This window comes from Acipenser ruthenus, chromosome 2 (assembly GCF_902713425.1).
Source record: "Acipenser ruthenus chromosome 2, fAciRut3.2 maternal haplotype, whole genome shotgun sequence".
In the NCBI taxonomy this organism is placed as follows: domain Eukaryota; kingdom Metazoa; phylum Chordata; class Actinopteri; order Acipenseriformes; family Acipenseridae; genus Acipenser; species Acipenser ruthenus.
In genome coordinates, this window is record NC_081190.1 from 83,355,832 (window position 1) to 83,382,265 (window position 26,434).

The window sequence follows — 26,434 nt, forward strand, 5'->3', positions numbered from 1 at the left end:
TCTCACTACGGGGTGAGAATTAGCATAAGATAAATTTCACGGGGGTGAGAATTAGCCTAGGCAAAAATTCACGGGGGTGAAAGTTAGCCAGGGGGGAGCATAGGGTGTGACACATATGAACTGTTGCATAATTTGAAATGCTCTTGTTGGTTGCTAGTGATGACGTTAGAACATTTATAATTGTTACATATTACCAGAGTTAAGCAAATAATGGTCTCTCTCTTGCTAGCCTTTAATTATAACTAATGGTAAAGCTGTGTGCAGTGACAGTGCAGATTAGGCAAAAATTAGTTGATTATGCAATTGGTTTTTCAAAACATTTAATCTGGATAACAGTGATCCGGATATTACAGGCCAAAGTCAGATTCTGCCTATTTGCTGCCACTAAGCGCCCCATAATCATATGCCAACGACCTTTGCCTTAGTGTTAGTGCTTTGCCCTGCGATCAAAATTGAGGCCCATGGAGTGTAAATCATCCTCTGCATAGTTCTTTTTTTTTTTTTTTTTTTTTAAAGCAGCCATTGAATATAGATGGTGAAACATATAATATGTTATACATTATCAAACAGTATAATACAACCATTTTGTTAATACGCTTTCTAGAGATGTCACCTCATGTAAACTGATGCAAAATTGTTTCTGTTATAATAAGTGACACCTTACACACACTGCTCTTCAGATTTGGTGCCTGCATAAATCTGCCAACTATCGTGCCTAATTTTGGAGTGTGCGATTTACTCAAATTTTCAGCAACCCACAGCATGATTTTCTTTTTTAAAGACCAAGCAATCTTTTCTTTGCAAACCTCCACATTCATAAAACATACATGAAGAATAATGCAGCTTTTGTAGTGGAAGAAGTATGCATAAAGTAAGCATCATTAACATTTTGTTAAATAAATAAATATCTCTACAAATTTTGGGGGGGGGGGGGGGGGGTTATAATTTTTTTTACGATACTGCCTATGGTGGTGCCTACCATACCGTACACCTACAGTGGCAGAGAACAGGGCAGACAAAGACAACAACATTTGGCTAACATAATCTTTATTATTGCAAATTATACATAAACAGTACAAAAATGCATTATGGCCTTAAAACATAAATATTAATATTCAAATAAACTGGAATTTATTATGATTTTCTTTGTTAAAAATGCAAACAGAAATGGAAAATGACCATCAATACATTTCAGTAACAACCAAGTGTGTAAGGATACACAAGTTGATAAATTCAAATGTGGGCACAAAGCCCAAAGACTTAGGCAGTGGAGTTCCCATGTTTTTACAATCAATTAACATGCTGATAAAAAATAAGACAAATAACTGTGATTAAAGTAATTTCCTCTATATAGTTCAATTCTAGGAGCTACTGCTACACACCATTGTATAATAATAGCCAGCGGGTTAATCAATGTAACAATCAAAAATAACATTATTTTCTTCATTCCAGCAGCAGTAAGTGTATAAATCAGAACTTCTTTAAACAGGGTGTGTGCTTAGCTATTGTCTAAATTCTAGATGTATTATGCATGCTAAAACCTTTCTAATTCTCATCATGAAAGGCATCTTATATTATAGCCTCTAATTATATACCTAGGATAGATTATATTTTGGGTTTTTTTTAACAAAAAAGGGCAAATCTATTGTTTTTATTGGGTCTACCAATTTATAATTAACATTTCTAAACTAACTGAAAAGTTTATTTACCCTAATCACTTTTTTTTCTTTTTAATGTATGCATATTTGTGTTTAAACTCTATATTACTACATAGAATCCCACAGAGGGATACGGGCAAATAAAAACAACACAAGCAATAAACAAAGAGTATCATATAACCTGTTTCATGCTGTTTATTTTAATAACATAACTAATGTATTATACTCCATACTGACTGTAATAAGACATCTGTAGGGTTGGTCTTCCATCTGAAAAGAGAATACCTTTCAGTCACTTGTTATTACATAACAAGTACCTGGTGTTTAAAGGTATTACCCATTTGACAATCCTCTTTAAATTCAGGATAGATTGCATGAACTTTAACAAGTGTCCTATGACTTCTTCCAAAATATCCTTAAGTGGGTGACCACACAATAATTAAGACTTGAAGGACAAAGCATGGTGAACAAAAGATACACCTTTTGTATTATGAAGGCATTTGTAAGGCTGCTAAAAAGTATTAGGAATTCTCACAGAGGGATGGACTGCGTCAAAAGACGTGAAAGTAATTGCATGTTAAAAAAAAAAAACATTTAACATAATTCTGTTCTGTTTTTGTGATGCTGTTTCATATGAAGTGTTGTTTTTCATTCTCACCCCTTTTCTTTTTCTGAGTCCCAACTCATTTGGCCATTCTGTTTGTTTTTCACAACTTGAAAAGGTACAACCACATGGAACCACAACCCACACTTTCATAGAAATGAAAAAATACCTTTGTTGGAGCTTCAATGCCTTTGTTGGAAATACTGGAAGTTAAATTATACATGTTGAGTAGAAGAATCCTTGGGTTGTTAGTATGTTTAGTAAGCTGCATGGGATGTCACCTTAGAAACGTGCAATTAGAAGAGTTTATCATGTGCAAGGACTACGATATGTATCCTCCATCATCATCTTCATCATCATCATCACCCTCATCTTCATCATCATCTTCAATTTCATCTTCTTCATTAATCGCATCTTCCTCACCATCCTCATCATCGGATAAGTCATGGAAATCACCACTTCCAAAGTCACCAGAGGTCTCCAGCTCTACACAGAGAAATATAAGCCCCATTTTAAAGTTAGTCATGTATTCTGATATACAGGAAACAACATTTTACTTTTTTGTACACCTCATTAACACATTTTCTTATGTTGCTTATTTTCACTTTTCTATTTTATTCATTAAAATCTACATTAAGGTGTTTTTTTAATGTAAAAATGCATTTTAATGATTGTCTTTATTCATACCACAGTCTGCATCCCCTTGTGTTTTGGATCCTGTTACTTCATTTCCATATCTGTCAACACACCAACACTGACCCACACTTCCATGGCACTGGTTAGGTTTATAATATCCATCCTCGTCACAGGATGGGATATATAACCCTAGAAAATAGAATTGTGTGAAATAATTTAAAGTACTGCAATATTAAGTGATAATATATTTTGATTAATATGTTATTTTATATATGCAACGTTTCTTAAACACAGCTTTTTTTTTAGGTTGAACAGCAGTTCTAAATAATCTGTCCACAAAAAAAAGAAAAAATGAACAGGAATGAAAACAAATCATTAAAAAAATGCAGTCTTAAAATTGATTTAAATGTTAAAAAGGTGACTAACCAAGTTTATTTCTTGTATCTGGAGTTGTCTGGTTTCTCCAGAGAGCACACAAATTAATATCTTTTTTTAAAGTATTTTAAGCCGTTACAGCCAACCATTTTTTTCAAGGCATCATCCCTTAGCCAATCATTTTTTTGAATTTTAAAAGTACTTTAAACAACCTTTTTGAGGCAGAGATTTAAAAAAAAAAAGAATTTCTTTTTTTTTATTTCCAAAGACTTGTCAGAACAAAATGCTTTATTTTCAAACAAACAAACAAACAAACAAAAAAACATCTAAGGTCATAAACGAGAAGAAAAAACTATAAGGCTAGACCAAATAAATAAATAAATCGTTTTTCAGAATCGCAGCTCCTCAAAACATGATTTTTTACCTTTTGTTTTTCAAATGAGTGCATTCCAAACGTTCCCCTACATTGACCACAATTACTGCTATGAAAGTGCCATCACAATCTCACTGATACTGTATTTTATTTCCCATTCAGGCACTTGGTTCAACACAGCCAGTAATAGTTTGATACTATCCTTTTTCTCCTTTCTACAGTGTTGCTACAGAGTTTCAGATAAATCAGAAACAACCCTAGATATTTGCACCAGGTTAATGTTGTTTAGGCTTGCACATAAATAGGCTTGGTATGAAAGGTTTACATTTTTTTAAAATTTTGCTTGCCATGTTTTGAAAATTTGCTCCAAAAGTCCAAGGAGTGTAGTTTTGCCTTTTTGTTGCATATTAAGTTACTTTAGGTACCCTGGGGGTAATCTGAAAGACATTTTGGATAATTTAACATACATTACCTAGAGTAACAAAACTCAGCATACCAAATCCACCACATGATGAAAGACAAATGTCCATATCAATGCCAATACACTGTATTTTACACAAGTACTACCACGGTATGTACTGCAGGACCCTTCCTAAATTCTGTTACCTATTACAATACAATATGTATAGCCTTAATTATAATACATATCCAGAAGAAAAACAATGTCATCGTAGAAGTCATCCTATTTCCCAAAACACTGCATTCCATCCATGCAATCTATGGTGTTTGACGATGATATACCAGTTTCACAGCTAAAAAGGGAGTCATAGCATGGAATCAAACATAGACACTGGCGGCTGAAAAGGGGTTAAAGTCTTTGGTTTGTTTTTGGTCTGAACCTTATTGAATATTTATGTCTTACTTTTTATGTGTGTGTGTGTGTGAGAGAGAGAGAGAGAGAGAGAGAGAGAGAGAGAGAGAGAGAGAGAGAGAGAGAGAGAGAGAGAGAGAGAGAGAGAGAACCGTTTGTTTACAAATTATCTGTTGGTAGGGAATGGTCAAGAAGTAGGACATTAAACTACTGATTTTTTCCCCCATTCCTACATATGAACATGCAAAAATCTAAGATTTCATTTTTTTTTTGTTTTTATTTGAATAGTACAATTAGATAAGCCACCTGTCAAAATTTTTATATTTTCATGATACATTTGTAATTAAAGCACATATTAAAACAACCATGTTGTTCATTTAAAGTGATATTTACTGCAGAAAAAATTTGAGTATATCATTTGTAAAATGACAATGAGATTAGAAAAAAAATATATATACTAAAAACAGAATAAAATCAATACATGAATACATGAATAGTGATGTAAGCCCCAGAAAAATAAATGTCATAGTGTTTACCATTTCAGATTTGATTACTACGATATGCTGGTAATTACTTTAGCATGTTTGCTATTTAGGCTGGAATCATTACTGCCATATGTTGCTGTAAATATTGTTTTTGTGATTGCAATTTGCAGAGGCTTAAAGAAAAAACTATTTATTTGGGACATATAATAGATAGCATACCATAGTTTGCAAGACACAGGTGGACATAACTGTCTAGTGAGGTCATAAAGCATGTTTAATACCATTTAGAAAAGGGTAATAAAAACAAATGCAATATCATTAAAAGAATGTAACATATTTTGTTACAAGAATTTTATTCAGTCTTTTATCAGTTATTATTGATTTTACATTCTTCCATCACTGGGTGTATTTACGAGTATAATAAAATCTTGCAAAACACTGATATATGACTCACCTAGGAGTTTCTTCCCTGCTTGCTGCTTCTGAATATTGGTGAGTTCTGTCTGGCATGGAGGGTCTGGAATGACATTCAAAACGTTATGTGAAGAGAGACACTTGTGATCAAAAACAGTGAGTACTATGATTGATTCATCTTAGGCCTACAATATATATTTGGTTACTCTGGGGAATCCCAGTACAGGAATATCTCTCAATGATAAGACATTAGGTTAAAATATGCATAACAGCAGACACATGTAATTCATAGTATAGACATAGGCTGCTTTAAAAGACATGTTAAATTATTTCAGCTTTAACTGCACTCGAGTTAAAAAACCTGTTACAAAATGCAAAAAACCTCTTACAAAATGCCTCCTAACCAATTCCTTTCCATAAAACTAAACGAAAAACTGAGGACTATATGAGATTAGTACAACCTTTGAGTTTTAGTACTTAGATCCCTTAAAACATAATTACTCTTGGATGTGTGGGAGCTATTACTGTACGATTTATGTTCTTATGTTATTGCACCAATAAAAGACAAAAAATAAAACAAAAACAAATGATAACAGCAACATGAGGTTGAAATAAGGTTGGAGGTACTTACCTTGCTGTCTCTGAAAGCAGTAGCACCATTCGTTGTTGGAAATCAAGCCATCTCTGTACGTGTCACAAGAGTTAAAGAATGATTTTGTGCAGTGCTCATTCTTGTCAAGGTAAAGGCTTCCAAGCTCTGACTGATCCAACAGAAGGTCATAGTTTGTGTCCAGTCTGTTAAACATCCATCCAAGAGAGTCCTTACAAATAGGCAAGATGCTTGTATCAAACCCTAAAGCGTAAATAATCGAATAAATACATGATTAGAAATACAGGGTGGATGGTGAAGAAAGTCTCCAAAGAAAAAATGCCCTTATCATAGTTATTAAAATAAAAACTTTGGCATAACTTTGTATTAAGGGCCTGGGCGTGTATGTGTCTACACTGTATATAACTTACTGCTTAAAATAATTGAAATTTATCATTTACTTGGGTGATTTATATGATGCCTTAGCTAAAAGCCAATTTTGTGTTGATGAATCATATAAACTGTCTTTGCTAATTTTTCATCCAAATTCAGAATCTGAAGTTTCAAGTCAATGTCTCTTTCTAATAAGATAACTTTTTTTTCACTAAAACCCATGTTTTATTATGTTTTATGATCATGTGTAGGAATAGTGTCAGTCTACTTGGGACAACACTACGGATGTATTAATCTGGCAGGACAAACATTTCCATAACACAACTTTTACGTTATAACTACCTTTCTCTTCTCTCTTTTAATCGGACTGTAGGGCGCTCAAGCGATGTGTGTCAATGATCACTATGTGCAGTCATGTTCAGCTTCCTTAACAAGATTAGAGTTTTTTTATTTTATTTTATTTTTTTAACAGAGGAAACCCCAAATCCATAAAGTAAAGAACAATCGTAAAATGGAATTGAAAAAGACTTCCAGTCAAAACATTTACTATCATTTAGCATTGCAACATCTGTGAGTGTAATCTGGAACTGTAACAGAAAGAAATACACTACACTTGCAATGTGAGAGGTGTTAATTGTCTTAATGATTTAAGTGGAGGTGGTATAAAGATCTGACTATGTTTAGATTAACTGAACACATATTGTGAAATAAAAACATACAAAACACACTATATTATATATACCCTTATATATATCTGTAATACACCATACAACTGTGGGTGCAGCAGTTACATTTTCGTAGAAAACGTACAATATAAATGAAATAGAATACTGGTACAAATCAGCTAAGATGTGTAATATAATTATTAATTAGTCACTTAGCAGACGCTTTTATCCAAAGTGACTTACAGACAAGAGGGTGAACTATGCATCAACAACTGCTGCTGCACAGTCATTTACAACAGGACCTCGGTTGTATGTCTCATCTGAAGGATAGAGCACAATGAGGTTAAGTGACTTGCTCAGGGTCACTCACAGTGATTCAGTGGCTGAGCTGGGATTTGAACCGGGAACCTCCTGGTATCAAGCCCTTTTTTGTAACCACTGGACCACCAAACCATATTTAGAATAAACATTTGATTGTTTAAAAAAAAAAAAAAAAATAGTCAGAAGCTTTACTTTGAATGATTGTATTTGAGAATAGTGTGTAAACTACATTTACAGGTCTCATTTCATTTTCTGATTTTTGAACCATTTGTAGAAATGCATGATGGATCAAATCATAAACCTTCTAAATTGTTTTCGATTTATATAACAGTTCATAGATTAACCTGTGGATTTAAAAGGGATTTATATTTGTGCATAGCACCTCGCTACATACGGTACCCCGGTGCAATCGGTGCCCATAGCGCCCCGGTGGGTACAATACCTGGTGCACACGGTGCTCAGTGCACTCGGTGTGCATAGCGCTCCAGTGCACACGCTACTCGGTGCAAGGCGCTCGGTGCACACGGTGCGTATAGTGTTTCCCGTACGTATGGTGCTCGGTGCACTCGGTGCAAGTGACACTTGGTGTACACCACGCTCTGTGCAATTGGTGCGCACAGTGCTTGGTGCACTCGGTGCGCTTAACGACTCGGTGCATACGGCGCTCAGTGCACGGGGTATCCACCATGACGAATCTTCCGTGGTCCCAGAGCTGCACATCCTGCAAGGCAAACATGCCGCACAATGCTGGGCACTCTCTCAGCATGTGGTGCCTAGGGGTCCAACATGCCACCGAGGCCATTGGGAACGAGGACATCTGCGACATCTGCTCGGCTTTTCAGACCAGAGTCCATCGCAATGGGCTAAAGAGGGCCATGGGGATAGACGTTCCTTCCCCCACGGGGAAGCCATCAGCAGCCCTCAGGCCCCACCCACACTCCTCCAACTGTCGCAGAGCCCCTCGTAGGAGATCCCCTGCACTCAGCCTCCTGCGCCGACACCCCGTAGTCGCTCCCCATCTCCGCACGTGAGAAGAGTGAAGCGCTCAAGGCAGGCGAGGGACATTATGGACCTCAAGGCACAGTTGGCCCAGGTCCTTGAGCTACTGTCTAGGCAGCAAGCTCCTGTGGCGCCGAGGTCCCGGCCCCAATACCACTCGCACCAGCTCCGGTTCCTGGGTCTCCCATGTGAGCCAAGGCCAAGCCGGAACTGCAGCCTTTGATGGCGAAGGAGGATACGCTGTCTATAGCGGCCTCCTGGGGTGAGAGCTCCTTCCCCATGGGATGGAGGAGGGAGAGGAACTAGCGCCGTCGACCGAGGCGGAACCTAGTTCTGAAATTGCCTCGGAGGCTAGTTTGCCACCGTTGTCCATCTCCATCTTGGCATTGTTGGGATGTGCTGCACACTTTTTGCAGATACCCTGGGCGACATCGACAGAGCCCCGCTGGTCCGTGTTTCGGATGCAGGCAGTGGCTCCCAGACTGCAGTCCTTCCCACAGTACCCTGATTTTATGGAAGAGAAGCGCTCCTCTTGGTATCAACCGGTGTCAGCGCCGAGTGTGTTGAAGCAAGCCATTTGGCTTGCTTCACTGGAAGGCGCAGAAAAGCTGGGCCTGGCAGGACTTCCCCCGGTTGACTCCACCATTGCGGCCTTGGTTAAGACTCCGCTGGCGGAGGGATTGCCGAGGGACCCAATGTGGAGGCGCAGGTGACCCGCCTGGCTAACATGGCTGGTATACTGACTGCATATTTGAATGATGTGCTCACAGAGGCCCCGCTCTCAGAGCTGTTGGCAACTGAGTTTCACCTTCTTTGAAGCACGCTGCTCCAGATCTTTGGTCTTCAAGGGCAAGCCCTAGGCTAGAGCCTGGCAAGCCTGGTGGTGGCTTGCAGACAGCCATGGCTGTCGCAGCCAAGGGTACCTGACGCGGATAACGCGGCGTTGCTGGACGCGCCGATATCCCTGGGACATGAGCAAGCTGTGGAGAAGATCTTACAATGCTCTCAGCGAGAGCGCGAAGCATCGCAACAAGTGGTGGCGTTGCTCCCTCCACGTGCTGCGGCGCTGAGTAGGTCAAGCCGATGGCAGGCCCCCCAGTCGTGCACCTTCACAAGGACGGTCCTGGTGCCCACGGCTCCACTGGGTGACTTGAGGCATCGCCTACAGGCCAAGGTGGCGGCAGGCAACCAAGCCCCTCCGCAGGGCAAAGGGAATGCTGGGCGCTTTGCGTCCACGCAACAGCACTCCAGGAGGCAATTCCAGGGCCGTCACCCTAGGCAGCCGCCTCAGCGTGTTCTGCCCCAACCTCAGCAGCCCTAGCAGGGGCCCTGAGGGCTTGCAGCTTCAGACCCATCCCTTCTCCACACACCAGCTGCAATACTGGCGCGCTTGCACTTAGGACAACTGGGTGCTCGCTACTGTGCACAACGGTTACATGCTGCAGTTCCGTTAGGCACCTCCCCCCTTCCGAGGAGTCACGCACACATCTGTGACGGACCCACTTCAAGTGTCCATTTTGCTGTGCAAGTGAGCCATTCATCTCGTAGACCACACCTACTGTGGAGAGGGGTTCTACTCGAGATATTTTCTGGTACCCAAGAAAGACGCCAGCTTTCGCCCCATCCTAGACCTGAGATTCCTCAACAAGTTCTTGAAGGAGAGGAGGTTCCAAATGTTGACTCACCGTTACATTCTCCAGTCAGTCTGGCCGGACGACTGGTTTACCACCATGGACTTATGGGACGCGTATTTTTACGTTCCCATTCGTCCACAGCTTTCAAGGAAGCATTTACTAGTTCTCCGTGCTGCCATTCAGCCTCTCCCTAGTTCCTTGTACGTTCTCAAAGTGCGTGGATGCTATCCTGGCCCCCTTGCAGTTGCAGGGGATCAGAGTACTAAACTATCTCGACAACTGGCTGATTTGTTCTCGGTTGCGAGAGGGAGCAGTGGCCCACACGGCGATTGTGACACAGCATCTGTCGAGGCTGGGCCTCACCATCAACAATGCAGTCGGCTTATAATGGTGCAGTGCACGACATACTTGGGGCTCCAGCTGGACTCCACTATGATGCGCACTTACCTGTCAGACGACAGGGTAGCAGTTATTTAGGGTTGCCTCTCCCTGTTTCAACAGGGATCACAGCTCCCTTTGGTGCGGTACCAAAAACTGTTGGGTCTGATGGCCGCAGCTGTATCAACCATCGAGCTGGGTTTATTATGCATGCGCCCACTCCAAGCGTGGCTCAATGCTTTTCATTTATACCCCAAGTGTGACAGACACCGTCGGCTGACACGTGCTCTCACACGTGCTCTGTGGCCCTGCGATGGTGGAGGATGCCCTCTTACCTGCGCGAGGGCATGAGGATGGGAGTGGTATTAACTTGCCAAGTTGGTTGAGGGGCGATCTGGGAAGGCAGAGGAGTCCGCGGCACTTGGTCGGGCCGTTGGATAGCCCTGCACATAAATATGCTGGAGCTTCAGGTTGCTTTCCTGGATCTCCAGCACTTTCTTCCGGTGTTGCAAGGAACACACATGCTGGTCCCAACCGACAACACATCAGTGGTGGCGTAGGTCAACCACCAGGGTGGTCTCCGATCCCCGGGGTTGCATCACATCGTTCTGGTCTCTGAATTATCTGTAGTATTTTGTACTTAATCATATCCTGATGTAACTATCACTATTTAATCATATCCTGATGTAACTTTCACTATTATCTGTTGTATTATTGAATTGTGGTTTGTCACACTTGAGAATTATTGTATTTCTTGTTCTTATTGTATGACTTATATTGTAACACTTGAATGTATTTGTATTTGCTTGCGATTGTAAGTCACCCTGGATAAGGGCGTCTGCTAAGAAATAAATAATAATAATAATAATAATAATCACATCGCCTTCCGGCTCCTGAATTGGGCACAACGGAACCTGCTTTGTATACAGGCGACACATCTTCCTGGAGTGGCGAACTGGGCAGAGGACCTCCTGTCGAGGGAGGGTGCACATCCGTCAGAGTGGTGACTCCCCAAGGTGATCACAGCCTTTTATATGAATCAGTCTGTGGAACTGGAGTCTTTCCATCCACCTCCGTTTTCTTCAGAGGAGGATAGGAGATTGAACTTCCTCTGCCCAGTACGGGCGCTGAGATGTTACGTGGATAGAACAAGGGCTCTACGTCATTCTACGTCTCCCAGGAAGGGGCCTATCGGCATCTCTTGTATAGAGAGCTCAGATAATAACTACCAATAGGCAGACATATCCCATACGTAATGTTTTGGTGGTCGTCTTCTCTTTCAGGGAACCAGGGTCACGGTAAGTAACCTAACGATATTTGCTCTGCAGTGATTCAATTTGGCGCTGCTTATCTTGCAGGTTAAATACATCAATTAGCTCACACATATTCAAAAACATAATTTGCACAAAAAATAAGGAACATGAAATGAATAGATTTAAACAAACTCAGTAACATGGCAAGCACGATACAGCCAAGTATTGAACACTTTAATTAAACCAGTGGAAATAGAGTCAACATATCTTGGGAGCAAGTCAGTCTCTGCATATGAACCTGATCAAACTTGCTATCCGTCAGAAATGTTCACCTAGACCCGGCAGTGTTTCAGCCCTCAAGATTGAATGATGGAACAACACACTCCAGTATAAGATCTCATTCAGGGGATGCCTGATCAGTCTGTATTTCACGTAAGGTCAAAGGACATCACAAGGTATTAACCCTTTCAGGACCAAGCATTTTTCAGTGGGATGCTCCCCCAGAACCAGGTGCTTTTTGGCTGTAGTTGACTCTTCCTACAAAAAAATCACTAAAAATCCATTTTTTACAGAACACTCTAGGGAACATTTTAAAGTACTTCAGAAACCATACAAACTTTTCACTTTTTTTTTTAACACAATATTTTTTTGTTTTTAGTTAAGTAATTTTTTATTATGTATTCTGCTTAGAGATGCATGTATAAAAGCGTGTTATTCTATGACCCGAGGGACCTTACAATACTTCCTGAAAGTTTTGTTGAAAAATATTGATGTTTGGGCAGATTACAAGACATTGTTTCACCTGAGTGACTGCAATGACATAATACACTTTTATTCTCATGGGCTTTATAAGCAATAATGGACACTACTCGATTTATTTTCTCAAAATAAATATAAATAAAATAATAGTTACTCATTTCATTATTATCAGTAATAAGGAAAAAAAAGTACCTGTTACATTTAGTTCATGAAATAGTATATGCTTTTATTCACTCGTTTTTTGATATTTATAAATGTTGTAAAAACATATATATTAAAACACGAGACAGAATAAATGTTCTATTATAAGTCAAATACAGATTTACAGTGTTTCCACTTTTTTATTAGCTCTAAACATGTTCCTGTGGTGTTTTGTTTCTGCTTTTGTCTCTTCCTGGCTGCTGTAAACAGTCTCAGCCCTTTAGACACCAAATGCCACTCTCAGTGATGTCACACGAAAAAAATATATATCAGGAAGTGAACGTTAGTCTCTCCCCTATCCATTGATGTGTGTTTCAAACCTGTACTGAAAAGTATGGTGGCCCTGTAAGTCTAAAAACAAAGTGCTTTTTTATCGTGTTTATACGATTGCAGTCCCAGAAGCCCATTTTAGTATGATCGTGTTAACACGATCCCGGTCCTTAAAGGGTTACTGGTACCTGTGATGTTGCCTTGGTTACTTTATTTTCCTTTCGATATGTCTCTGTACTGCAATCAATGTCCATTTACATTTTCAAAAACGTATGCTGCTAGCTACAACATTATATGAGTATGTCAATAAGGTTTTTTTTTGTGTGGCACAGTAAGTGCTAAGAGCTTTTTTTAAAATAAAGACAATGTTGCAACTTACGACTTCGTTCTGGTCTCTGAATTATTCTGGTTTTCTTGTTCTGGTTTCCATTATCGTGCAGCACCTTGAACCAGTCCCTCAATCTGTTCACCACTTCCCTGAGTTCCACATCACTACAAACTGGGATAAAAAGAAAGTTATCTACGGTCTATGCAGTTTTCTGAGTATTAGTTTAGAAACAAAAAACAAAATAAAACAAAGAAAAAAGCATTTCATTCATATATTAGTTTTGTAAAACCTTGAAACACCATGAAAACCTTTCCATTAAACCTTGAGGATGTCTCTGTCTCATCATTTCACTTTCACTTCTGTAAAATAATATCTTAATTATGAAACTTATTTTTATTACTAACAAGGGGTTATGCATATCAAGGTGTGCTGCAAGAATGATCACTCATTTATCATTTAATAAATACTTGTTGGGAATACATCTGAAGAAACGATTTATTTTTTAGTTTGTACTGTTACTGTAGGCTTCTACAAATTACAAAGGGAAATGGGGATAATTAACTTTTGCAGGCACTTTGTATGGTGGCATACTTTTTCTGGTGCAAAAAATAAATAGGAATTTGAAAAATGTTCCTACTCAAAAGTGCTTACAGGGCAACTTGCTATAGGTAGGAAATGTCTTAACTAATGTAATTTTTGTTGCTTAGATTTGTGTAAAATTCAACAAATCTTGGAGACTAAAATGCTAACATTGAAAGCTCCCCTTCAACTCTTAACGTGCCAGGTAGTTTTCTCATATCAGACACTTATCAGAATGTTATTATTCAGACGCTGAGCAAAATAATCTGTTGTACAATGACATTAGAAATGCGTGAAGAAAAGGAGAAGCCATACTAATGGGGGATTTCAACTTCCCCCATATAAAATGGGAAAACCCAATGGGGGGCAGGACGGACGAAATTGAAATGGTGGAAATGACAAATGACTGCTTCCTAACGCAATTTGTCAAGGCACCGACTAGAGGGGAGGCATGCCTTGATTTAGTCTTTTCAAATAATGAAGACAGAATAACTAAAACAGAGGTCAGAGAGCCATTGGCAAACTCAGACCACAACATGGTCTCATTTGAAATATTTTTTAAAACCCCAAAAGTAATGACTAAAGCTAAGGTTTACAATTTTAGAAAAGCAAACTACGAAGGTATGAAACAGAGACTAATAGAAGTAGATTGGAGTAAAATAGAGAAAACATCCACAGAAAAAGGGTGGCTGTCTTTTAGAAATGTAGTACTAGAGGCACAAAACAATTACATCCCAAAAGTAGACAAATCTAAATCTAAAACAAAATGGCCAAAATGGTTTAATAGATCAATTAAAAAAAATATTCAGCGAAAAAAGGCACTTTACAGAGCGTTTAAAAGGGACCAAAAACAAAGTACACAGAAAGAGTACTTGGAACTGCAAACACAAGTCAAAAAGTTAGAAAGGCCAAGAGAGAGATAGAAATCAATATTGCTAAGGGGGCTAAAACCAATTCCAAAATGTTTTTCCAATATTATAACAGCAAGAGAACATTCAAAGAGGAGGTTAAATGTCTAAGAGACACAAATGGCAAAATCATAGATGAAGAGAAAAAAATAGCAAATATATTAAATGATTACTTTTCACAGGTTTTTACAAAGGAGGACACAGACAACATGCCTCACATGTCGACCTGTTCCTATCAGCAGTGTGGAGTAGTGGTTAGGGCTCTGGACACTTGACCGGAGGGTTGTGGTTGTGAGTTGTGGGTTCAATCCCTGGTGGGTGACACTGTGGTTAGTTAGACAATTTTCGTTTGCAATTTTCCAGTCTGTCGGTACAACCCGTGTCAAGAGACTGTTGCATGATCTTGGTTAGCGGTTTGTAAATAACTTCTTTCATTTCTTTGAGTACTATTGGGAGGATCTCATCCAGCCCAGGGGATTTGTTTATTTTAAGAGCTCCTAGTCCCTTTAACACTTCTGCCTCCATTATGATAAAGTTATTTAAAATTGGATATTATTATTATTATTATTATTATTATTATTATTATTATTATTATTATTATTATTATTATTTATTTCTTAGCAGACGCCCTTATCCAGGGCGACTTACAATTGTTACAAGATATCATATTATTTTTACATACAATTACCCATTTATACAGTTGGGTTTTTACTGGAGCAATCTAGGTAAAGTACCTTGCTCAAGGGTACAGCCACAGTGTCACCCACCAGGGATTGAACCCACAACTCACAACCACAACCCTCCGGTCAAGTGTCCAGAGCCCTAACCACTACTCCACACTGCTGATAGGAACAGGTCGACATGTGAGGCATGTTGTCTGTGTCCTCCTTTGTAAAAACTTTTGAAAAGTAATCATTTAATATATTTGCTATTTTTTTTTCTTCATCTATGATTTTGCCATTTGTGTCTCTTAGACATTTAACCTCCTCTTTGAATGTTCTCTTGCTGTGTATTAAGTATGGGTATTTTATTAAACCCTAATAACCACGAATGAAAGTAAAGAAAGTCTATTATTTATTTTGTTTAAAATAATAATAATAAAAAAAATAATTGCTCCTTTGACTATTAAAACACATTTGTAATTAATCAAGTTGAACCACAGATGTTTGTAAGAATTGTATTTGCTTAACATTTTTACATTATTTTACACTCAGTGTCAGTTTGAAATATCAGTCAACAAAGCAGCACAGCTTGTATAAAACTTTATTACAACTTATCATTAATAAACATGGATTACATAATGGAGCATGTTTTCAAACTAAAAAGCCCTAAGGTGACAAAAGTTAAAGCATTATTGTACTCGATGTACTGAGAGCTAGACATGATTCTGAGGGCTGTATTGTGGCCACAGTGTGCTTTAAACTTCACATCCTGGTGAGTGTTATGAAGTCACCAGGATGTGATAATTGGAATAGAAAAGTACTGTACAACAAAGATTGAAATACACCTACAAATCCTATTTTTTGTAATCACATTTTCTAGTTATTCAAAATTATATGGCTAGAAAGTGAGTGAAGTTAAAACTATATACTGATTTAGAATGACTAGAGGTGACAGACAGATGAAGCTTTAATGGGAAGAGAGAGACAGAGACGGTTGAAGGTTAGATGGTAATCATTAAAATGCATATGAAATCAGTGCTTCCCACTCAATCACTTTGCCAAGAAGTACTCTCCTCCAACTCACAGCAATTACCAGTGCAAGACACTTTTGTTATGAAAATCATTGACAGCACATGGTTTAGTTTCATCCTTAATTATCTTATGTGATTAAATTTGGTTCCATTGTGAACATTTACAAAATGTACTTATGGCCACAGAACACACTTGACTCCCTAAATTAGGAAATATAAAAGAAAATGAACAGCAAACATAGACTTAGACAAGTTAATCTCTGTTTTAAAAATAATGAACCACTATAAACATTTACAATTCCTTAATTACATATACAATACAGAACTTTATAATATTATATTATTACTGTAAGGTTTTTAATTCACATTTCTGGATAGTTGTACATTATTGTATGTGGTAAAAGAAAATGCAGCATGTTAGGTGCTTTTTTCTTAAAACTGTTTTTTGTTGTTTATTTTGCTGTTTACTTAATTAGCAATTTTCTGACTACCCTTTCCATTGTGAGAAATTATATTCAAATACAGAATGTAACTTTAACCTTGCTCTCATGTTCAGCTGTAATATGAATGTTCTAAACTAGCTCCATGTTCCATGCTTTTATTATTATTATTATTATTATTATTATTATTATTATTATTATTATCATTATTTATTTCTTAGCAGACACCCTTATCCAGGGTGACTTACAATTGTTACAAGTTTCCAAGCTATAGTAATAATAACAGTTTTGTTTGGACTGTATCATAACAAAAAACTAAAGCAGTGTTTTTTTTTTTTTTGGATAAGAATGGAAAGATAAAGCATTATCACATTGTGATTCTAATTTCAATTATGAAAAGGGGAAGCTTCAAAACTGAAAAGAAAATATTCAAGACCACTTGTACCACTTAGTAAACCTGACAAAATTGAAATTGTTGTTTTGTCAGAGGTGACTGTTCAATTTATCTAAATTGTATAAGATGTAAATGCTGTTGTTGTTTATGTCATTAAAATAGGACCCTCCCTGGAATTTTCACAAACATTCTTACACTAAAGAAACTCACATGCACCATTAGATGTTTGTTTTCAAATCATTGACTTATAATAATGATCCCCATTCACCACTTTGTAGATGAACAGAGCAGACCCCAGAATGTTTTCACCAAGCCTCCTCTGTAGAACCTCTATGTTCCCAATTCACTAGCACTTAACTTCTTTGGGAGGGCTCATTTGAGTGGACCAAGAACCAATTGTAATAAATATTATACTATACCTGCTGAAAATGCTCTCTCTACTGGAAGTTTCTATCTAGCTCCAAATATGCAACTCAACTAGGAAATTCCTCAGTGTAGTGAGGGTAAAGGAATTGAACAACTAAGAATGGGAAAAAAAACAAAAAAAAAAAACAAAAAAACAAACAAAAACAACAACAAAAAAAAGCATCCCCAGGAGAATACTGTACTCCAAATAGGTATGTCATATCAGAGCGCATGGTTTGTAAACAAAGCAAAAACAAAATGTGAAAAAGAGGTTAAAGACAGTGTGGCAATGAAACGATTAATGTTCACTGGACACCACCTTTAATGGAACTTTATAGACAGAATCAGAATACAACTGTGTACCAACTATAAAGACCCCGGGCCCTATTTAGCAACATTCGCAAACCCCTAAGGCAATCGCAAAACACTTTTGCGGACAGTTAGCGCCTCAGAATCAGGTGCACGTATGGGCAAACATACTTTGCCCACCTATGTGATTTACAACTGTGTTTTAGTGTCCACTCAGCAAGTCAGCGTTAGCGCTGGTCATGGGCTGAACTTTGGGGTGTCTTCATTTACATACAAATGTAGTGATTTAGCAAACCAGCAACAGTGTTAGTGTTTCCGTTTCTATTGACATGTGAAAACCAAGTCTAAACTGTGTGCAAATTACATGATTGACTATAAATACTGGTAAAACTACCAGAGAAGCAGGCAAACAAAAGAGAGAGAAAAAAGAGAAATACAAGAAGTGCACACTGGATTAATGTGATATTTTATAACGTAATGCTTTGTACTGTGATATTTTGTAAAAATTAAGTCAGATAAGTGCGTCGGCTAATAAATAAATAATAATACATTTCTACGACAGCCAGACAAAGAGAGGAGGAGGAGACGTCCCCAAATATTTCTATGTCATCTTTTCTGAGCCTTTCTGACACACAATGTATGCAACAATTTCACCTGAATAGACAAACAATCACTGACATCTGTCAACTGCTTCAGGCTGACCTGGAAGGAGATATGCCTACAGCACACTGTTTGCTTGTAGCACTAAGGTACAGCCACCAACACAGAATAGGCACCTCTATGTAAATTTTAAGTGGACCTGTTCTGTCAACATGATCTGTGATGCCAACAACTACATCACAAATGTGTATGCAAATTATCACTGCTCCGCTCATGACTTGTTTATCATCCTAATTAGCAGATGGCAGCTGCGTTTCAGCGGGATGATAGTCTGAGAGGATGGTGGATAGGGGACAATGGGTATCCACTGAAGCGGTGGCTGCTGACACTGCTGCTCAACCCCATGACCCCTGCCGAACAGAGGTATAGCCGTACCTAAATGTGCTTGTACTGTAATTGAGCGAACAATTGGAATCCTCAAAATGTGATTCTGATGTTTGGATGTCTCTGGGGGAACACTACAGTACTCTCTTCAGAAGGTTAGAAATATCATCCTAGCTTGTTGTGTTTTACATAACATAGCTCTCCGTAATTGATGTTAAACTTACAGAGAAAAAATTAGATCTTAATATGGCAGCCATATTAGGTCAGAGGTCAAACACATTTAGCATGAAATGTTGATATAATCTGACAAATATGAAGTCACTACTTCAAATGGTTCATGAGATTCAAGGCTTTGGCACTGCGGCAGAAGGATCTTTGCAAAAAACGGACAGAAAAGGTTTCATTATTCTTGTACGACACCCACAATCAAAATTGGCCTAAGGAATCACAGACATCATATGTGTACCAAGTATAAAACGAATATCTGGAAGCGGTAGGTCTTAAACCATAAAGTCACATGACCCCAATTTGGTAGTCATCTTAGGTCACAGTGCAAAGTAAAGGGTGCCATTAGATTTTGCCCATAGACTTCCTACGCACTGAAATATGAAGTTGCCAGCTTAAACGGATATTAGCAATAGTAGTTTTGGCGTCGGAGGGCTGACAAACTCATAGAAGCTCACTGTACGGGGATGCTTAATAGCAACTTGTTAATAACACAGCAAAAAACACAATGTACTATAACATTTTATATTTTATTTGAAAGGTACGGATTTGATTCTTTAATGGAACATATTTAATGTTCTACTCCAGTTATTTTTTTGTGTTCTGGGATAATTAATATAAATGGTAGAGAAACCATATTGGCAAAGCACAGATGCTTATTCATACTGCCACAAAATTAATGTCCCATACACAATACTACATGTGATTAATGTCTCAAGAAATACAAAATTATTGTAATAAATTAGATAAATTAGAAAAAAAAAATGTAATCTTATTCTCTGCACACACTTGCCAGAATAAATCACTATCAATCAGGACTGTTCATTCTCACAGTACTTGCTACAAAACTATTTATTAAATGTGGATCAATCAGTGAAGAGCCACCTTTTTCCTGTCAATATCTACATCATCATATTAACACTGTTTTGCATGTATCTGCTGAGTTAGGCCTACATGTGTGGCAGCAGTGTGGAGTAGTGGTTAGGGCTCTGGACTCTCGACCGGAGGGTCGTGGGTTCAATCCCCAGTGAGGGACACTGCTGTTGTACCCTTGAGCAAGGTACTTTACCTAGATTGCTCCAGTAAAAACCCAACTGTATAAATGGGTAATTGTATGTAAAAAATAATGTGAGATGTGAAATAATGTATAATGTGATATCTTGTAACAATTGTAAGTCGCCCTGGATAAGGGCGTCTGCTAAGAAATAAATAATAATAATAATAATGTGTTGCATTGAAAGAGGACTTAACATAGTACAGGAGCCAGATCCAGAAACTGACCAGTTTTGTGTTATCAGGGTATATATTTGCATATATTTGTGGTATCAATAGAAAGGTGATCACCCCTGGAATAATATTTGACCAATTGTATTCTTGACAAGTCGGCCACCATCGCCATTACTAAAAAGTTCTACCCCACCCCCACCCCCACCCCCACCCCAAATCAAGATCATTGTACTCAATAAACATGATTTTTAAATGCTTGGTATTGATGACAATATGTTCATTAGATGATTTGGAAAAAAGTCAGAAAATGAAAGGCAAAATGAATATTATAAATGTTTACTTGCATTTCATCTTGTTTCATTCTTCCTGAAGGTCAAAATATCCTGCAAAGGTCTTCTGATGTACAGGTATTTGGCACCCACCCTGTCTCTCTGATCCTGTGGAGCCTGTTCAATGTTTCACTGCTGACTAACTGATTGATGCATTTAGTGTGAGAACATCAGTATTTCTAGTTTATTACTATCCATTAAACAAATTGAAGAAAATAACAAGACTACTCGTTCAAACCTCTATCTATCTATTATATAAAGTAACTAACACACACACACACACACGCACACATACATACATGTTAAACCCCAATATCTGTACTGTAATAACTTTGACCCTGTTCAATGGATTTGCACAAAAATTTGGATGTGTGATCCCTTTGGTTAGATATTTATATGTGGGCCATTTCGTTCTGCTCGGATATGCGGATTCTGAGATCCAGATAGTGTGTTTTTTGCAGCTTTTTTTGCAGTTTTTTTGTCAGTCTCCAGCTCCAAAATGATTTGGATTTTTTGTTTGACAATTTTAGGGTACAAGGGGACTGGCATAGTGTTTTTTTCTGGTTTGAGTTATAGGAATTTTAAATTTTGGTTCTGAGCATGCTCTATACAGCTCTTGCAGTTAGATGTTTGATCTCAAAAAAGCCTCACGACAAAATATCCTTTTTCGTGAGGGTCTAATCTTTCGTCAGAAAAAAATCTTGTTCTTGAGGTGGACATTTTGTTTTCAGTTGAAAAAAAAAAAACATGACATGTCGTTATAAGATTGACTGTAACATTGTCTTTTCATTTTGTGAGTGGGAAATGCATTTATTTTATCTTTTAAAACCTTTTTTTGCCACTCATCTGATGAAAAAGGAATTGTTCTCACGAAAAAAGCAGCTGTTCTGGCAAAAATAAAAGTAATCTGGCGAAAAAGGAATTTACAATGTCATTTGTTTTGTCATGAGGGGGATCTTCTTACGTGAGGTTCTTTCGTTCTTGTGAAAAACGATGTACTCAGCCTCTATTTGAGTTAGAAATACAAGACACCCTTCATTGTGTTCCTCTGCTCTCCCTCTACTGGAATATGGGACTTGTTTGTTTGGTTTTGCCAGTGAAAACCACAAAAACAACCATTAACCGCTGCTGGGTCCTTGGCTAATAATAATTCCAAAATTGTGTTTTCCATTCTCCCGTGTTTGTCAAAAATAGCCCACACAGTGCTTTTCGGTAAACCGTGTCTTTCCTTTTTCTTTTTGCTGTATCACTGCCATTTTGAGATTGTTGCTGTACTCTTAGTTTTAACTATTTCAACACAAATTTCCAATGTATTTTTTAGCACTTGATGATTATGTATTTATGTATTCTATAATTATCATCAGGTGTTGGTTTTCACTCATGATAACCGTCATTAATTAGCAACAAATGGGTTTCTAATAAAATATGTTGATTGCCCAAATACTTTTGTCAAAGTATGAAATTAGTTTATGCATGTTATGTAATAATTTGTTGTTTTATTATAAAGCGGAATCTCTGCTTTAATGTATATCTTTCAGCAGAACAATTAAAAATTATAGAAATCACTTTCTTTGTGGTTTTTCTCATTTTTTTTAACTGCCCAAATACTTTTGTCTGAGACGGAAATACACTTCCTTACCTCCTGTACTCCTGTTGCAAATCGTGTACGTCAAAACAGATAATGCAAACAGTCCTTCCCCACAAATGTACTCTCAGGAATTTCAACAGTTACATCTCTAAATAATGTCAATAGGTTAATTTGTTTATACTGTACATGTTTATACATGTACATTATACATGCTACTTCATATACATATAGAATGTCATCTCTTTAAGCACATGCAGAACAAAGGCTACAATAAATTAGTTTAAGTGCCAAATCAGGTAAAAGGTTATTCAGCTTGCATGGCATGTTAAGGGACCAATAGAGGTTCTTGGAAAGTCGTGTTTCCATACTTTTGTTGTGAATAACAGGTTTTTCAAAATGGCAGAGCTGGGCGCACCTCTCACTGTTATTTCACTTAGCTATATCTTCACAAACAATTGTGATATCACCGTGGTGGAATAAATGTTACATTATGCTGGTGATATTGCCACATTGGGAATTGTGCCGATTACCCCAGTACTAGATGATGGAACAGTGTTAACCCCTTTGCAGTCTCCATGGGTTATGTTTGATTCCCCTTGTAATCTTTTGGTAGCCGCCATCGATTTTACGCTACAGCCCCTTCTTAGCAATGTAACTACGGCATTCCATCATTAAACTGCACCAAACTTCGTATAGAGACAGTCAAGCCCTTTGCGAACTTCCAAGACGTCTCTCTTTACTTATACAGCTAGCTTGATTGGTTGTTTGCTTTGTAGATAGTGGCCTTGATTGGGCCTGCAGCTGTCACTCTCTCACAGACATTTTGTGATATTCTACAGTGCCTTGCATAAGTATTCACTCCCCTTGGACTTTTCCACATTTTGTAGTGTTACAACCTGGAATTAAAATGGATTTAATTAGGATTTTTTGTCACTGATCTACACAAAATAGTCCATAATGTCGAATTGGGGAAAAAAATCTACATATTTTTCAAAATTATTTACAAATAAAAAACTGAAAAGTCTTGATTGCATACAGACGTGCTCAAATTTGTTGGTACCCTTACAGCTCATTGAAATAATGCTTCATTCCTCCTGAAAAGTGATGAAATTAAAAGCTATTTCATCATGTATCCTTGCATGCCTTTGGTATGTCATAGCATAAAGCAAAGAAGCTGTAAAAAGAGATGAATTATTGCTTATTCTACAAAGATATTCTAAAATGGCCTGGACACATTTGTTGGTACCCCTTAGAAAAGTTAATAAATAATTGGATTATAGTGATATTTCAAACTAATTAGTTTCTTTAATTAGTATCACACGTCTCCAATCTTGTAATCAGTCATTCAGCCTATTTAAATGGAGAAAAGTAGTCACTGTGCTGTTTGGTATCATTGTGTGCACCACACTGAACATGGACCAGAGAAAGCAAAGGAGAGAGTTGTCTGAGGAGATCAGAAAGAAAATAATAGACAAGCATGGTAAAGGTAAAGGCTACAAGGCCATCTCCAAGCAGCTTGATGTTCCTGTGACAACAGTTGCAAATATTATTAAGAAGTTTAAGGTCCATGGAACTGTAGCCAACCTCCCTGGGCGCGGCCGCAAGAGGAAAATCGACCCCAGATTGAACAGAAGGATAGTGCGAATGGTAGAAAAAGAACTCAGGATAACTGCCAAAGAGATACAAGCTGAACTCCAAGGTGAAGGTACGTCAGTTTCTGATCGCACCATCCGTCGCTTTTTAAGCGAAAGTGGGCTCCATGGAAGAAGACCCAGGAGGACTCCACTTTTGACAGAAAAACATAAAAAAGCCAGACTGGAATTTGCTAAAATGCATATTGACAAGCCACAATCCTTCTGGGAGAATGTGCTTTGGACAGATGAGTCAAAACTGGAGCTTTTTGGCAAGTCACATCAGCTCTATGTTCACAGACGAAAAAATGAAGCTTTCAAAGAAAAGAACACCATACCTACAGTGAAACATGGAGGAGGCTCGGTTATGTTTTGGGGCTGCTTTGCTGCACCTGGCACAGGGTGCCTTGAATCTGTGCAGGGCACAATGAAATCTCAAGACTATCAAGGCATTCTGGAGCGAAACGTACTGCCCAGTGTCAGAAAGCTCTGTCTCAGTCGCAGGTCATGGGTCCTCCAACAGGATAATGACCCAAAACACACAGCTAAAAGCACCCAAGAATGGATAAGAACAAAACATTGGACTATTCTGAAGTGGCCTTCTATGAGTCCTGATCTAAATCCTATCGAACATCTATGGAAAGAGCTGAAACTTGCAGTCTGGAGAAGGCACCCATCAAACCTGAGACAGCTGGAGCAGTTTGCTCAGGAAGAGTGGGCCAAACTGTGTGGCGCAAAGCCAACACTGCTCATCACCCTGAGAACACCATCCCCATGGTGAAGCATGGTGGTGGCAGCATCATGTTAGGGGGATGCTTTTCATCGGTAGGTCAGGATTGAGGGCAAGATGGATGGAGTCAAATACAGGGAAATTCTAGAGGAAAACCTGTTTGGGGCGGAGGTTCACCATCCAGCAGGACAATGACCCTAAACACACAGCCAAAGCTACACTGGAGTGGTTTAAAAACAAGAACCTGAATGTCTTAGAATGGCCCAGTCAAAGCCCAGACCTCAATCCGATTGAGAATCTGTGGCAAGACTTGAAAATTGCTGTTCACCAACGGTCCCCATCCAATTAGACAGAGCTTGAGCAATTTTGCCAAGAAGAATGGACAAAGATTGCAGGATCCAGATGTGCAAAGCTGGTAGAGACTTACCCAAAAAGACCCACAGCTGTAATTGCTGCCAAAGGTGCTTCTACCAAGTATTGACTCAGGGGGGTGAATACTTATGTAACCAACAAATGTCTTTTTTTTTTGTTTAATTAACTTTTGTGTCACAATCAAAAATATTTTGCACCTTCAAAGTGTTAAGTATGTTGTGTAAATCAAATGGTAAAAATCCCAATTAAATCCATTTTAATTCCAGGTTGTAACACTACAAAATGTGGAAAAGTCCAAGGGGGGTGAATACTTATGCAAGGCACTGTAACTCTTAGAAATACATTTATTTGTAAGTAATGCCTGTATAAACTGTAATATCCCATGTACAGTAATCTCTGTAGTTTACTGTATATGTTCATTATTTCCGTTTATTTTATATAATCTGTGAAAATAACAGTTACTGTATTTGCTTTATACTGTGTTTGTTTTTTCCTTTCATTATGTCAGTGCGATAGTGACAAAGTTTATTATATAGGCATACACATGGCAAACGCAGATAAAACGTAATATAACTATGTAATACCTCCTCAAGTGTAAGCACATTATCTATGTTTTATTACTACTATATTGCAGGAATTGCACACTTTTGACAATAACCAGTAAAACACAGCATTAAAAGTCAAATATATGCAGTATTATCTGTAATCCTTGAACACAATCAAATGTGAGTTTTTATGTACTGTATGATATAATCAGATACTATTGAATGTTAGTTTGTTATAATTATGTACAATAAGATTGAATGTAAGAACGCAAAAGCATTAGAGAGTCACACACGCTGCGGTACACTTGACAACCATCTAGTCGCAGCGTGAGCTCAGACTGAGGGGATCCAAGCTCTGAAGGACTTTGACCAATCAGAGAGTTTTGACAAGGATGCCTTATTTTCTATAGGTTGCCTGCTACAGGGACTAGGGGCGGAACAAGGGCTATTTAACCCCGGGAAATGTGAATGAGAAGTTGTACTGAGCTCGGTGCCTGGAGTCAGACCCAGGGATCCTTTGGATTCCTGTATTGAAGATTGTTATTTTGTGTACCTTTTACTATTTGAATAAAGCATTTTAAAAACCAAACAAGACAAAGAGCTTTCCATTAAACACAAGCGTGCAAAGCAGAGTTCCAGAATCCAGTGTTTCCCGAGTCAGAGACGGAACAGGCGGCGACGCGACTTGGCAGCAGCGGATCCAGTGTGGAAGCAGAGTGAGCAGCCATCGATTCCTGAGTCAGAGACGGAATGGCGGCGATGCGACTCATCAGCAGCAGATCCAGTGTGTGAGCAGTGAGGCAGCAATTCCTGAGTCAGAGACGGAACGGTGGTGGGTCCCGAGTCAGAGACGTTACGGCGCCGATGCGGTTCTCATCAGCAACAGCACTCATTAAAATAATATAAATAAACACAACACATCCATCAAA

At 38.3% G+C, this 26,434-nt stretch overlaps 1 protein-coding gene across 2 annotated transcripts in view; it reads right to left on the minus strand.

Annotated features, from left to right (window-relative positions):
• Window positions 1-1,011: 1,011 nt before the first annotated feature.
• spock3 (SPARC (osteonectin), cwcv and kazal like domains proteoglycan 3) overlaps window positions 1,012-26,434 on the minus strand; it is a 76,750-nt gene continuing 51,327 nt past the window's right edge. For both annotated transcript variants that reach the window (XM_034013743.3, XM_059002689.1), the window contains exons 7-11: window positions 13,198-13,317; window positions 5,988-6,209; window positions 5,397-5,459; window positions 2,950-3,087; window positions 1,012-2,748 (exon numbers count right to left, since the gene is read on the minus strand). In XM_034013743.3, the coding sequence (XP_033869634.2) occupies window positions 2,585-2,748; window positions 2,950-3,087; window positions 5,397-5,459; window positions 5,988-6,209; window positions 13,198-13,317 (707 nt within the window). In that variant the 3' untranslated portion in view covers window positions 1,012-2,584. The remainder of the gene's footprint in view (window positions 2,749-2,949; window positions 3,088-5,396; window positions 5,460-5,987; window positions 6,210-13,197; window positions 13,318-26,434) is intronic.